Source organism: Terrapene carolina, unplaced genomic scaffold, assembly GCF_002925995.2.
Source record: "Terrapene carolina triunguis isolate 2854851 unplaced genomic scaffold, T_m_triunguis-2.0 Scaffold42, whole genome shotgun sequence".
Taxonomy (NCBI): Eukaryota; Metazoa; Chordata; order Testudines; family Emydidae; genus Terrapene; species Terrapene triunguis.
In genome coordinates this window covers 41108338-41124289 of record NW_020664393.1, presented here as the reverse complement: position 1 = coordinate 41124289, position 15952 = coordinate 41108338, and the positions used below count along the sequence as shown (strand labels likewise).

At 36.9% G+C, this 15952-nt stretch overlaps 1 protein-coding gene across 1 annotated transcript in view; it reads left to right on the top strand.

The window, feature by feature from the left end:
- Window positions 1-15952, top strand: part of GFRAL (GDNF family receptor alpha like) — a 35542-nt gene that overhangs the window by 5805 nt on the left and 13785 nt on the right. Inside the window, 6 exon segments of the mRNA XM_024216482.2 lie at window positions 2426-2578; window positions 4085-4498; window positions 5967-6023; window positions 7657-7987; window positions 11161-11411; window positions 15857-15952. Coding sequence (XP_024072250.2) covers window positions 2426-2578; window positions 4085-4498; window positions 5967-6023; window positions 7657-7987; window positions 11161-11411; window positions 15857-15952 — 1302 coding nt within the window.

Genomic DNA, 15952 nt, shown 5'->3' with positions numbered 1-15952 from the left:
AGGAAAATTGTTTTTTATAAACAGTTTAATACTTTCTACAGTATTGTTTATATACATAAAACACTCATATTAGAGCCAGTCACAAGATTGTTTGAAAACATTTTCAATGAAGAATGATGTTTTAAATCAAAATTTTGGTGGAATCATTGAGAATCTTTGGTTTTCAATAAAAAGCCAAACAATTTTCATTTTAAAAAAATTGGGGAGAAATATTTTGGTTCAAAACAATCACCATTTTTGACTAATTCTAATATATATGATTAGTGCATCCAAAGGCTCATGGAGCTTTGTTCTAGGTACATCTTATCGTAATAAAATATGATTAATTTGTAATTGGGGATGAATCAAGTAATACTTGTCTGACTACTACCAGTAATATAATTGGCCTGAAACTCAGCCTAATCTCTTTTGTAAAGCAAACATGAAACTTTTTAATAGTTCAGATCAAAAAGTTCTCCCCTCTTGCTGCTTATTGTCTTCTTGAACCTACCACATAAAATCCCTTCTGAGTCAGTCAACAACCCATTTCTTTTTAAATCTATCCTAAAAACTCACTTCTTCTGTGAGGACATTCAGTGTTAGCTCCCCAAATAGAGTGGATATGGAAAAAGAGAGAATAAATGATGGGGAGGTGTGCTATAAAGGCTTTATTGGCATGAGTTTGGATTGACCTTCATTGCTGATAAATGGTAAAGCCATGAGTGAGTGCAAACACTTAGTCCTACCAAAGTAGCACATCACATGTCAGGGGATTTCTTTGTGAACTAGATTTAGGACCATATTTTGTCCTTCATCTTCAGATTAAACTCCCATTGACAATGATATTCTGCTTGTGGCTGGGGAACAGATTATGACCTAGAAAGTGTCAGTCTCAGCTATTTGTCAGAAATTTTGCAGTCATATTTACACAAAGTGTGTGTGTGTGTGTGTGTGTGTGTGTATATATATATATATATATATATCATTAGTAGGTGCCAAAGCTGAAATTATGCTTAGATTTTAAATTAGAGGGCATTTTTGTAAGTGCCCTTGTAATATATATATATATATATATATAGTTGGAATGTGTTATCTTCTGCTAATCAGTAATAAAAGGAACAAGAATTAAAAAACAGCATCAAAAATATTTTTGCATACTTATCACACAGCTGAATCAATACTCCGTATAAACACAACAGTACTGATAATAGAAACATACTTGTTTAGTACATGGTCTAACTTGTTATACAAAGCCTGCTTAATCCTTTTGTGCCACATGATTTTTGACTTCATTGGAGCCAGGATTTCACCCTGGTATCTGATATTTCTATCTACATCATGGTAGCTGAATGCCTTACAGAAATTACCCTTGGGCAAAAATGTCCCAAGTGCTCTAATAAGAACATAAGAATGGTCATACTGGGTCAGTATTTCCCATCTAGCCCAGTATCCTGTCTTCCGACAGTGGCCAATGCCAGGTGCCCCAGAGGGAATGAACAGAACAGGAAATCACCAAGTGATCCATCCCCTGTCGCTCATTCCCAGCTTCTGGACAACAGAGGCTAGGGACACCATCCCTGCCCATCCTGGCTAATAGCCATTGATGGACCTATCCTCCATGAATTTATCTAGTTCTTTTTTGAACCCTGTTATAGTCTTGGCCTTCACAACATGCTCTGGTAAGGAGTTCCACAGGTTGACTATACGTTGTGTGAAAAAATACTTCCTTTTGTTTGTTTTAAACCTGCTGCCTATTAATTTCATTTGGTGGCCCCTAGTTTTTGTGTTATGAGAAGGGGTAAATAACACTTCCTTATTTACTTTCTCCACACCAGTCATGATTTAACTCTCTCCCTGCTTCCCAAGAGCACAGATTTTGGAGCTATTTTATCTTCATCATCAGTATTCTGGAAAGGCTATATGGATTTCACATTTATTCCTAATGTGGCAATGACATACCAACATGCTTAGTACTTGTAGTAGGGAGTTTTATAGTTGCGGGTCAGCTAGTGAGAAGGCTGTGCCTTCTGCTCCTGCAAATCCCACCTTTGTCACTCACTCTTCAGTTGTTCCTGATAAGCACAATTGGCATGCTAAGCCGCCAGTGAAACTGACCCAATAAGTATACTACATTTATAAGCCAAAAATATAGTAAAGTATGCACAATTTTTGTCAAAAGTAATTGTTACAAACAGATTATATGCACACGAAATGAGAACTTAAAATAGACATTTTGGCAATGGGTCAAAAATATGCATCAATATAAATGAAGACAGAATTGTACCCACACCTTCATCATGTCATCCCAAAGATGATGTTAAATTTGTGAATTATGATATATTTAGAAACAAAACCATCTTCTCTCTTACTGTACTGCAATTGACTTGTTTCATGTAGCCTTGTTGAATAAGTATTAACAAAATTATATTCTTGATGACAAACCTAGGTAACAGCTGCAAGGCAAAAGATTCAGTTGGCTGTAATACAGCCATCCAATTCCTGGCTGACCAGTATCCACAATTTAAAGACTGTATCTGCACCAAAGATGATTTTTGTAGCATCAGACTGTTACTTGGGAAACAATGTGCCATTAAAAAAGGTAACTAATATACCCAATGCCTTAATAATACAAAATAATGGAAATGGAATTTTAACTATGTCTGAAGATAGAATGTAATCCCTCCTCATAAGGAAGTCTTATAGATTCCAATTCCTGTATGTGAGTCTCAAATCTAAAAATCTCCCAACAGACTTTTTAATGTTATTTTGCCTTTTCTGAAATACAGTAGAACCTCAGAGTTATGAATACCAGAGTTATGAACTGACCAGTCAACCACACACCTCATTTGGAACCGGAAGTGCACAATCAGGCAGCAGCAGAGACAGAAGAAAAAATACAGTACAGTACTGTGTTAAACACAAACTACTAAAAAAAATAAATGAAAAGCAGCATTTTTCTTCTGCACAGTAAAGTTTCAAAGCTGTATTAAGTCAATATTCAGTTGTAAAATTTTGAAAGAACAACCATAATGTTTTGTTCAGAGTTACAAATGTTTCGGAGTTACAAACAACATCCTTTCCCAAGGTGTTTGTAACGCTGTGGTTCTAGTGTATTCACATCCCTAAGTATATATGAAAATTATGTTAAATAGCTATTTTAAAATCAATAATACCAAGGAAAGTCAGAGAAAAAACAGGAAATTCAAATGTAAGGCTGATAACTCTTCATTTATCCTGTTCTGATATGCCTAAATATTGTAGAACATATAACAACATATAGAATCAGATCCTGCAGTCCTTGTTGAACTCCCATTGAAGTCAATGGGCTCAATTTAGCAATCCTTGTTTGTGATGAGCAACCCCTTAAATTTCAACTGGACTACTTGTGTGAGTAAGTATTATTCAATAAGAGTAAGATTTGGAGACTCTGGCCCAAGGAGAAGTCTCCTTAAATAAAGACTACAGGATTTGACACATGGCGTGTCAAATGAAATCAGATAATAAAGTAAATGCTAAGGACCTGATCTTGCATTCCTTACTCAAGATGGCAGGATTGGAAATCTAAGACCTGAAACTGACTACTTTGAAACTGATGATTGTTTTGCCTCAGTCAAATGGGAGGATGATTGTACCCCTCTTGATTAATTACTTGGGGCCAAAGGGACAAATTGCTCCCTGGTGCAATTTAAATGAAATTAGCAGAGTTGCATCTGGGCTGAATTTTGCCCATATACCATAATTCTATCATGACTATGCAGTAATTTCAGTCAGAGCTCTGAGTATCTAATGCCCATTTATGTGCTAAACTAGAGCACAGGCTATATTACACAGACTTTTGGGAACATACTAAACATAAAGAAGACTTAGTAATCTGCAAGAACCTGAAATGAGTATGTAGTTACTTGCTATTGACCAGCTTCCATAGGAATCATCCAAATTAGTTAAGCCATAATCAGTGTTGTATAATTCAGTTAATTGTACTGATTCTTAGGAGAATTAACTTTGTCACCAAATTTGTTTAGATATGACTATAAAAGAAATTGTAGGATTCAGCCTTACAGATGGTCTTTCCAACATACGTCTTTGTCAAAATCTATCTGTACAGGGCATTTGGAGCCTTCACTAAGCCCAGATATCCAATTAAATTTCATGTCGCACTCAAAACCCAAAGGCATGCAACGCGCCGGGGAATCAGAAAATGACTGCAGTATTGCAAAGCAAAACTGTCGAGAAGACCATACCTGCTTTATGATGTATAAGAACTTTCAAAGAGTTTGCAGAACAGAGGTGGCAAAATGCAGCCTCCAAATGGTTGGGCAACAATGTTTGTCAGCATGGAAGGAGCTGAGGAAAACAGTGCTGTGGAACTGCAAGTGTTCAGAACCAATTCAAAAAAGATGTGCTAAAATATGGCAGAGTATCTTTAATAACACTTGTTTACAGTACATGCAGGAGAATCAAGCTTTTGCCATGAGGGAAGAAGACTATGATGATGAGAGAAATCCGGGCATTCATCCAGGTTAGTGCTATTCAGGGATACCTTTAAAGTTGAAATTATGTTTTATTATAATTCAAAAGCTGTGTAAAACCGTGTCTTTATATACGTACTTGAATCCAGTATTATCACATCTGTGGGACTGTTTGTATATTTTATTACTTATTTGCAATTGAATGTTGGGAACAGGAGAATTTTCGAAAGCTGATTATATGCATGTGAATAATTTCAACAGCTTATCAAGTGGTAGGTGAAATTGTAGTTTGAATGATTGGAATAATTTCCTAATATGTGTTTGTATGGCACCTAGCACAGGGGAATTCTGGTCCTGAGTGGTGCCTTTCAGAGCCACTGATAGTACTAGAACTAAGTGAGTAATTGTTTTTTTGGTTGGGAGTCTGGACCAAAAACTGAGGAAAAAATATTCAGTTCAGGTCAGCCTGAAACTGTTTTTTTTTTTTGTTTTGTTTTGATCACTGAAATGAGAAACCTAAAACATCATTTCAGAAACACTTCTGCATGATGTTTCCAAACAAAATTTGCTCCCCTGATCAATCCTGGCTGAGCGAAATTGACATTCTTACAATAGCTGCAGTGAAACTGACAAGAAAGTCAATTTCACTCAGCAGCTGCTGGGTTCCCAGAGCCTGTGGCTCCAAGGAAGGCCCCTGAGTAAGGACTGCCCTGGGAGTCAGGGGTTCCAGGGCTTCAAGTATACAACAGGGTTCCTGGAAGCCCTGGCATGGGGGAGCTGCCCCGGAGCCAGGGACCCTGGTATCACTGTTGTCCTCAGCCCTGGGCAGTCCACCTTTGAGATCTGCTCTGAAGTCACAGAGTCAATCAGCTCCAAGACACTCAGGGCTGTCCCAGCTTGCAGGCTCTCTTTTGTGGAGCTGTGCACCCTGGAACACTGTGTTTCAGTAAAAGTTTCATCAAATCTGCAACAGACTCAGTGAAACATTTCAGTTCAGAGAATCAGCATTTCCTGGTGAACCTGTAACAACCATCTCTAACTACTAATACATAATAATAATTAATTATTGATATAGTTTTGCATGGAAATACATGTATTATTAATGGGCAATATTTTTAAAAATTGCTGTATACATTCATACATTTTGGCTACCATATTTATATATAGCCATAAGGGGCCTGGTTTTTAGAGGTGCTAAGCACCCAACAGTTCTCAATGAGGTCCCACACTTTTAGGCCACATATTCAGAGAGAAGAGTGATGTTCTCAATAGCAATGAAAAAAGATCATGTGCAGATTTGCTTTAATAGCTCTAAATAAACATAATGAATCTTTTAGAGCTTGTAAACAAATTGGCAAGTCTATTTGACTAACCTAATTTATTTTTTTCTCTTTACTTTTATTTGAAAGGTTTTGCTCACATTAGAGTCAATAAAGTTTTACATTAAAGCTCACAACAAAGCTGACATGTAATTTATCAATGTTACATATATTCTCTGTGTGTATCTTTTTCTTCTAGATAATATTAACATGGAAACTAAGTTACAATGGAACTTATCTGCTCTTTCCAAGCATGGTAAATTTGAATTTATTTTATTAATTTATAAATCATATTTATTGTTTTTCTTTCAGTCTGTGATAGTGGGCAATGTAGCCGCATATAGATTAAATAATAATAACAACATTTAACAAACATACTTAAAATTTGAGATTTAGTGAACCCCAAAGATTTGCAGATAGATTTCTGTTTGGATAAGGATATAGAAGTTCATAATAAAAAATCCTGATCCCATTTAAGCCAATGGCAATTCTTCTGATTTTGTCCCATTCAAAAATTTTAAATTAAAAAAAAATGATCTGAACATTTCAGAACATAAAGGTTTAGGTTCAGATCTGTCTAATAATAGATGCAAGTTCCACTAACAGGGGATTGTTCTAATTTTATCTGAATTAGCTTTCCCATCCATTAAATGTCATGGTTAGAATTAGGTGCATAAGTAGTAGTTAAGATAGATATCTCACTCTTACAGAAGTCACCACTAAAATGACAGCATTCTGTACTATTGTAATAAAAATACATGAATAATATTTATTTATCAACAGTCACAACACTATGGCATGTCCCTATACTTTGCATTGCAAATAAAGACCAAATCCTGTAATGTCCTGGGTGCCCTTTATGAGGTGCTGGGGGCTCTGAAATAATACTAAACTCAACAGGAGACAGTCAGGACCTTGCCGGATTGGACCCTAACTGTGATATTACGATTTATAAAGATAGTACGAGAAGAGCACTGGGCGTTCACAGATGGATACGTAAACAAAGGCTCTGAAATGAAGAGCTTACTTTCTATGGCTGCAGTTCTGGCTCCGTTGAAGTCAACAGCAAAGTATCCATTAACTTAATGGAGACAGGATTTCACCCTCAATGTTTCAGATAACAAAAAATTTCATTAAGGCAGAGTTAAGGTTGCCCAGCAGTATCTCATGCTCTTCCAGAAGGTTGAGGTCAGCAAAGCTCAGATCTCTGAAAACAGGGAAATAAAGAGATGAGGTCATTCAAACTTAAATTTCTGAAAAACAGTTACAGTACACGCCAATAATTAGTGAAAATGCCATATGTCCTTCAGACTTTTTGATGGGTTGGGATTTTTAATTATTCAGCTCTATAAAGTAACCTTAACTCCTGTGTATCCTGCCTAACAGCAGTGCTAAATTAGGAAAAGAATGCTTTCAGTGTCAAATTCTAACCCTGAGGAATTCAATGGCAAACTTGCCTTGATTGCAAAAGGATGGGCATTTGATCCTTAGGCTGAAATGGACGTTTCTGTAGAGAAACCTTACAAGGCCCTCTGGATCTCACCTTCCCAATCTTCACATCCCCATTACACATTTCCAGCATTTTATTATTAACGAATAGTGAGATGAGTTGTATTTATGTCCTAATCAGTCATCTCTACAGCTGGTAGAGAAGTTTTAGTCCCCCACAAAAACATTACAAATAAAAGTGGGGTATGGAGGAGGGGGGAAATATTGCACTAATGTGTATCAATTTTTTGGACCAGCTCTAATTTTTATAAATCTTTCTTGTATAGTTAAGACTTGATCCTGCAACTGCTTTCAGAATCCAGAAGCACAAAAAACAACCACTAGATTGTTCTTTATATTTATCTTCATGTATTTTTTTAAAAATGTATTATTCCTTTTAGAATACACAGAGAACGGAACCTGTTTTGATGTAAACAAGGAATGTATTGAAGATGAAGTATGTAATAAACAGTTATCTCTGTACCTTAAAGTTTGTTCAGTAACTAGAAAGCAGTGCAACATGGAACAATGCCAAGCAGCCATAAGGTTCTTCTATCAAAATATGCCTTTTAATGTTGCCCAGATGTTGACATTTTGTGACTGCACCCAGCCTGATGAATCTTGTCAGCAAGCCAAAGAACTTCTTCATGGCAAGCCATGTGCAGTCAACATAGTTCCCCCTCCTTCATGTCTAAATGTCATTCACAGGTGCCAAGGCAATGAATTGTGCAGGTAAGTAAAATAATTATTACTTGATTTACCTTTTGCCCGGTAACGTGTATGTCAATCACAATGAAAAAAGGTGATAAATATAATAGTTCTTTACACACACACACAGCCCAGAATGATTTTCTTCATGATAGTTACTTGCTGGCATTGCTGGTATCTGAGAACAAGTATACCTTCAAAGCAATATTTCTCTAAACCTTATCAGCAACAACAATGGAAGCGTTTGCTATCTTTTAACTTTCCCATTAAAATAAATCCCTGGCCAGCTGAGCACTTCCTGAGTGTCACGATACACAATGGACACTCAACACTTCACCATGACAGGAGGTTTAGAACTCTGATCATCCTACTAAAAAGCACACGAGCATAAGGGAAATCTCAGTTAGTAATATAAGGACTATGACACACAGCTGAGCAGTTCTGATTCTGGCCAGGAAAGGAAAGTGCAAAACATATACATTAACCAGTTCACTACAATATTTATCTGAATTGTTTTCACTTTCTACCCTAAAAAGGAATATTAATATGTTCTTTATCACATGGCACAGGCTTTAGCAATTCCTGAAAACATGGATCTGTTCTGAAAAGTGATAGTAAAAATGGCATTGCAGGTTCTATTCCTTATGATTCTCGAAGACTTCCATATCAGCTGCATTCATTTTGCAAGTAAAATGCAGGGTTCTTTCTAACTGTGAGCCCTAAAAACTCAGTCTGGGTTTTATATTTCTTGTCTATCATCACTCATAGCAAAGTTTCCGACAGACAAATTATGCGCACAGAGATTTTCAACCCTATTCGCTCCAGTTTTTGTCCTGGGGAATGCCCCTTTGCCTTCAAATGGTTTGCACAAAGCATGCAGCTGACTGAGCAAAGTTTGTTTGGTGAAATTAATTATCCATTAACCCAGTAATCTGACCCTTTGCACCCAATTGTTGCATAAGGAAAATGATCTAAATAAGAAAACATTTTCACTTATTTATTTTTGTCCTTTTCTCCTTCAAACAGACTATGTGATGATAACCCTCTGTATGTGATAAAAACCCGGTGTGTCCATAAACAATCAATCACGTAGAGTGAGCCAGCTTTTGGATTTTATTTCATATTATTTTACAAAATAGCTAAGTGAGAAACAGCTGTAGGATTGGTCTGTACATACAGCGCCACTTAAATATGACCATAATTTGGTGGGCAACTGGCTCGCTTTAGATTTCAATGTGGTCATTCTAGCACTATGGGACAAGACCTGAAATTCATCTAATAAATTAAGCATGCTGTAAATTAACCTTCAATAAAGAGACCAAGGATCACATTCAGCTCTGCCATAAGCAAGTTTAATTCAAATTGACATCACTGGGGGTTGCACTTTTTGATGCCAGGTTGAATTGTGTGTGTAGGAGTCTAACTGGAAACCATATTTAGCAGAAACTTGTTGAATTACCCATTACTCTTGAACATTAATGCTTGCTAACATTAACAATGAGTAGAGACAAATATCAGAATTACGCTGTGAATTATATTTAGCTGTTCCTATAAATTATGAGCCTGAACAAAAAATTGTGCCATTAGCACAGAAATGACAGCTCCTTTGACTGAAACCTTGAATTGTGTAACGTAAGTGCTGTGTAATTGGGTCCTACATTCAACCTTATAAGGTATCATCTTACAGACATGCTATTTTTTAACAGCCCTGTGAAATCAGTACTTAATTCATACAATAGTCTCCAGCTGTATGGGATGCCATATTTTAATGGGTCAGTGCCCAACACTTTAGAGTCTGATCCAATAACCCATCGCCCCTCCAATCCACTAATATTTAATATAATAGATATTGATTAGAAAGATATTTATCAAAGGTTTTACAACAGTCCTGTTAAGAAAATAGATAAACTATAATTGTTAAACATTGGCACATCAAGGGCTATTTTTATTCTACACAATATTGTAAATAAACTGTCATATGGTATCATTGAACTGAAAAAGAGGAACCAAGTTAGTCCTACTTATTCCTCATTTAATTTGATCACCGCTAACCCTTTTCCAATGTAGTTTTATAGTTATGGTTAACTCGTTTTTAGGTTGTTTTCTTTTTTAGCCTGTAAAATGTTTTGCTGTGTGGATTAGATAGTCTTTATCTTATATCACTCCAATTCAGTGTTCTGCCCAGACGTATGATTTTACACACCTGCCACATCCATTAGAAATTTACTTGCTTTGGTTTCATTATGATGTCCAGCCTGATTATTCTACTTTCCTGCAAGCTGTCCTCTCTGGGTGTCTCCTTAGATGATTGTTACTTTCACCACTTATTGTTGAATCCTGGAAAATCTCTGCTGTTTATAAATTGATCAAAATTGATTTTCTTCAAAGAAATTCATTTCTGAAGCCCAGATTCTTCCCTCAGTTACAATTATGCAATAAATAAATGGAGATATCCTATCTCCTAGAACTGGAAGGGACCTTGAAAGGTCATCAAGTCCAGCCCCCTGCCTTCACTAGCAGGACCAAATACTGATTTTGCCCCAGATCCCTAGGCCCCCTCAAGGATTGAACTCACAATCCTGGGTTTAGCAGGCCAGTGCTCAAACCACTGAGCTATCCCTCCCACCACTAATGTCAACGAAATTGGACAGATTTAAGGAGGGCAGAATTTGGACCTATTGACGCATCTCTCTATCATTATACCTTTATGACGTGATAGATTTTTTTTACTCTCAATAGAAATGGGGGACTATTGTGCCCTACCAAGCCTACTGATACCATGGCATCCCAAGGATGGAATCAGAGGAGCAGGAGGGCTTTTGAACCCACTGTCAGCCTGCTCCTACCATTTGAAATTTTACAGGATCTGACAGGAAAGGGACTTCGGGAGACATCAAATCCTGAAGAGTGCCCGAATGAATGACAGATGTCTTCTCTGGGAGAGCCTTTCATACCATGAAAACACTCTTTCCTTTATTCTTGATTTTGTATAGAAAGCTACTGCCCTACAGGACCCATAGTCAGCATTCATAGAGAAATTTCTGATTAAAAATTTCTTTTACCAACATATTTCTGGTAATCGTTAAGTTAGCTTCTCTTGTGTTCGGTTTTTGTGTGTGTGTGTGTGTCTCCATGTCAAGTTGTCTTAATCATAATATAGCAAAGCTTTTCTTGTATGTTTCCTATGTTTCCTCCAGGAAAAGATATGAAGTGTTTCGGTCAAAGTGCTGGAGACATGTGACAAAAAGATGCTATGATGATAAAGCTTGCCTTGAAACTTTAATTGAGGATGATCTGATTTGCTCTGGAAGTGCTGACTGCAGAGCAGCTTACATTGACAACTGGGGGACCATGCTTCGGGTGGAATGCACCTGTAATACTGTCCCACTAGCTGAACAGTCTTTGTGCAAGCTCTTCCATCACCTGCTTCACAGCAAGTCCTGCTTCAGTAAGTTATGTGAGAAAAAATGCACTGTAAAATATTAACATGCTTGTTTTATACAACAAAATCTATTACGTGAATTAGATCGTGAGAGCGATAAAATATTTCACTGTGCCAAATTTATCTCTAGTGTAACACTGTTGGCTTCAGTAAAGTTATACCCAGGATGCATTTGTCCAGATGAACTGCATATGCAATGTGGTGATCTTTGGTGTCTGCAAACATTTTATATTCCTACTAAGAGTCATTAGTTAAGTTGTGAATTGAAATGGTTAAATGAAGTCAGTGGAATCACTGTGAAGGCAATAGTTTCTAATCATACATGACAATCTAAATATCAGCAGGGTTCTAAAGCATTTCTGCTAGCAGTCAGTCAGTATGTTTCTGTACATGCTTTTCAGTGCTATGGTAGATTACCTTTTCTCCTTCTGTTGTTTCATCAGAGTTTACAGATTTTTGTGAAAATGCTAGGGATAGCTTCAGATTGGCTAGAAGTGCATTGTTTAAAACATTTACTTATGGGAATCTAGATGGGGATTTTAAGTATAGTTCAAGTAGCCTGTGAAACTATATAATTCCACAGAGAGCTTCTACAGTCTTCTATCTATCACCATCTACCTTCAAATAGTTTCTCAACAGAAATGAAGGAAGAGTCCAATATGTGATATCTTTTTGAATCAGGACCTTTACAAATTTTCTTCTTATTTCATTTCTGAGCACAGATCTAAGAACAAACAAAATGCCATACTGAGTCAGACCAGCGGTGTGTCTAGCCCACTACCTTGACTTCTGATAGTGGCCAGTGCCAGATACTTCAGAAGAAATTAACAGAACAGGGCAATTATCAAGTGATCCATCCTCTGTTGTCCACCATCAGCTTCTGGCAGTCAGAGGTTTAGGGACACCAAGACCATGGAGTTGCATCCCTGACTATCTTGGCTATTAGCCATTGATGGATCTGTCCTACATGAATTTATCTAATTTTTTTCTGAATCCAGTTATACTTTTGGCCTTCACAACATCCCCTGCCAATTAGTTCCACAGGTTGACTGTGTGTTCTGTGAAGAAGTGCTTCCTTTATGTTTGTTTTCAACCTGCTGCTTATTAATTTCATTGGGTGAACCCTGATTCTGTTGTTATGTGGAGGGGTAAATAATACTTCCTTATTCACTTTTTCCACAACATTCATGATTTTATAGACCTCTGTTGTATCCCCCCCTTAATCATTTATCCTAGTCTTTTTGATTTCTCCTCATATGGAAGCTGTTCCATACCCCTAATCAGTTTTATTGTCCTTCTCTGTACTTTTTCCAGTTCTAATACATCTGCATGCAATATTCAAGGTGTGAGCATACCATGGATTTATATAGAGGCAATATGATATTTTCCATCTTATTATCTATCCCTTTCCTAATGATTCCCAATATTCTGTTAGCTTTTTTGACTGCCACTGCACATTGATTAGATGTTTCCAAAGAACTATCCACAATGACTCCAAGATCTCTTTCTTGGGTGGCAGCAGCTAATTTAGACCCCATCATTTTGTATGTGTAGTTGGGATTATATTTCCCAATGTGCATTATTTTGCACTTATCAGCATTTCATCTGCCATTTCATCACCCAGTCACCCAGTTTAGTGAGATCCCTTTGTAACTCTTTGCAATCTGCTTTGGACTTAACTATCTTGAGTACTTTTGTATCATTTGCAAACTTTGCCACCTCACTGTTTACCCCCTTTTCCAGATCAGTTATGAATATATCGAACAGCACAAGTCCCAATACAGAACCTGAGTGCCACTATGTGTGACAGCAAGGGGCCTGCATGGGTCAGAATTTGGTTCAGTGGCAATTTAGCCTAGTACTGGATGAGTAAAAATGAAGGGCCAGATTCTGATACCCTTTCTCACATTGAACAGTGAAGTAAATTCATTCCATAAGAAGAAAATTAATTGTTTCAAATGGGACTTCTAGAAGAGTAAGATCCCACACAACATGAGGAAAGGCATCAGAATCTGGTCGTAAGTAAGAATTTCAGGATTTAGCTCAATGTGCTGTATTAATTGCCTCAGAGCCATAAGACCCTGTCATATGACCAGCCATTTATATATTTTTAAATACAAAAATTATTGCTACAGTATACTTTAACTGGAGAATTAAGATACATTGAACCAAAATCCATTGGCCCAGCTTTGGTACATACATGCATACAATCTAGCCCCATGTACTAACTTGTAAAATAAAATATTTTATAACATAATTAATGAAAAGTAGTGACTCTTCTGCATTTTGAACTGAAGGGTTTTCTTTTCTAATGGAAAAGAAGGTAATTTAAAAAAATTGACTAGTTGGATACAAAATTTCATTTAAACTGTTGGCTGATATTGAGTTATATCAGCAGAGATTATAATGCTGAAAACTACAAAACTTTTGTTTTTAATTTGCACTCATATGACTTACAGGCTACCTAACAAAATAAAATTGTGGAAACACTGCCCCAAGGCGTAGACTTTCATTGCTAAGTTTCAGACTGTAGCAAGATTTTACAATGAGTTATATACCCCCTGGAAAAGAAGTGTTGATAACGCTAACAAATTCATAATTATAGCAGTGGTTCTTAGTATAATAATAATAATTACTGATCATTTGTTTTGTGGTAGCACCCAAACTCTCCAGGCAATGATTATAGCCACATTGCGCTAGCCACTTTGCGTGTGCACACACACACACACACACACACACACACACACACACACACACACACACACACACACACACACACACACACACACACACACACACACCCTACCAGAAAGACAGTCCCTGGCTCCCAATAATAATCAAATAACACCTCATCAGCTTTTGCCATTCCCTGCAGCATTTCCTTTAGCATCAGGATAAAACCTCCATGGAAACTTGATTAACCAAATTGATAGGACATGAAGAGTCATCACCTTGGTGCTATATTATAACAACATTTTCATGTTAGCTAGGCCGAAATGGCTTCTTTGGGATTTTATTTGGTATTGTTGCTGATTGATATCTCCCTTTTTCATTTTTCTATACCTCTAGCAGTTGTAGTATTAAATCAACGAGGGATATTTTTATGATTATAATTTAAATTGTTAGGCAACCATGTTAAAACCCTCAGTGGTGGAGGAATTATGGAGATATTGATTGTTAAAGCTCATGTTGCTGTCTGTTCGGAGTCTGGTCAGTGTGCGGGTTTTAAACAACTTTCATTATTATTGATTATTTACAATGAGGATTTTTTTTAATAAACAAATGCATAGGGCCAACAAAAGAAATCTCAGGCTTTAGATTTAGTGAGAATGAACATAAGAACATATGCTGGAAAACGTAAGAACATAAGGAGGAGAAGGTTGATGGAGGAGAAGGTAGATGCTAGTATGGCCCTATTGTTGTAAAAGGGACCTGCACAGATGGCTAAGCAGCCCACATGGTGTCCTACTGGTTTATGAGACTGTGCATGGCCATACATGTCTGCCCATGGGATCCATCTGCAGGATTATAGCCTCTGTAAGCATCAGGATCAGGATTGGGAGGAAAGGGGTAGGGGCTGAAAATGACCACTTCAGTGTTATAGGAACCACATCAATTAGTACCAGTACAGAATCAGAATCATAAACTGATCTGAGAGAATGCATATCTCAATGCCAAAATTGAAAAATTAGAAAAGTATCATAAATATTCTAAACTTTAAATTTGTATGTTTCTTATTAATTGCATCTGGTGGAGATAATATGCCAGTGCTGGATTTATTTAAATGATATTTGAATGATTTTCTAGACCGTGACAAAGATTCTCCTCCTCATGCCATTCAGACTCTTTGCATTCCTCCCAGGAAAATTAGTTTGGCTCCTCAGCCTGCTTCGGTATCTCCTTTAGAGACTGTTGGTACCTTAGCCTCTGACTCTGTAAACTGATGCACTCTGGTGCACCTCTGTGCTTGCACTGAGACCATTGACTCTGATATATATATTTTCTGATCTATTTGTGAGATTGCTCCTTCCGAGACTGTGAGTTTTGAGCAGGTGCAAGAGTCTGGAGATGGGTTTGGAGAGCAGAATTTGGCCTTGGGAAGCTGCTTAAAAACCAACTCCCATTCCTGATCTCCTCTGACTGTATGCTCCCACTCACATGCATAACCCTAAAATTGTTTGTCTTGTTTCTATCCAAATGGAATGTAAGCACCTTGGAGGCAGAGAACTTTTCTATTTCTGTTTCCATAAAGCCCTGTAAGTCATCTATAATAATCTATGACTGAGACATAAAAATATCAATAATTTATATTTACCAAACTATTTAGTTCATGTGTTCACTGCAGGGACAATATTATTTAACAGCTATCTCTTATAAATAGTGGCTACTTTCAGTTTGATCTACTGTACAAAAAAGTATACTTGTATCAAATTTTTTTTTCCTGTTTTCAGGTCAGATTTCAAGAGGAAAGACAGACCTTCAGCTGATACATACTGATATGCCAGGAGAAAAGCTTCCCATAACAAGGTTGCATTCTTTATTTAATG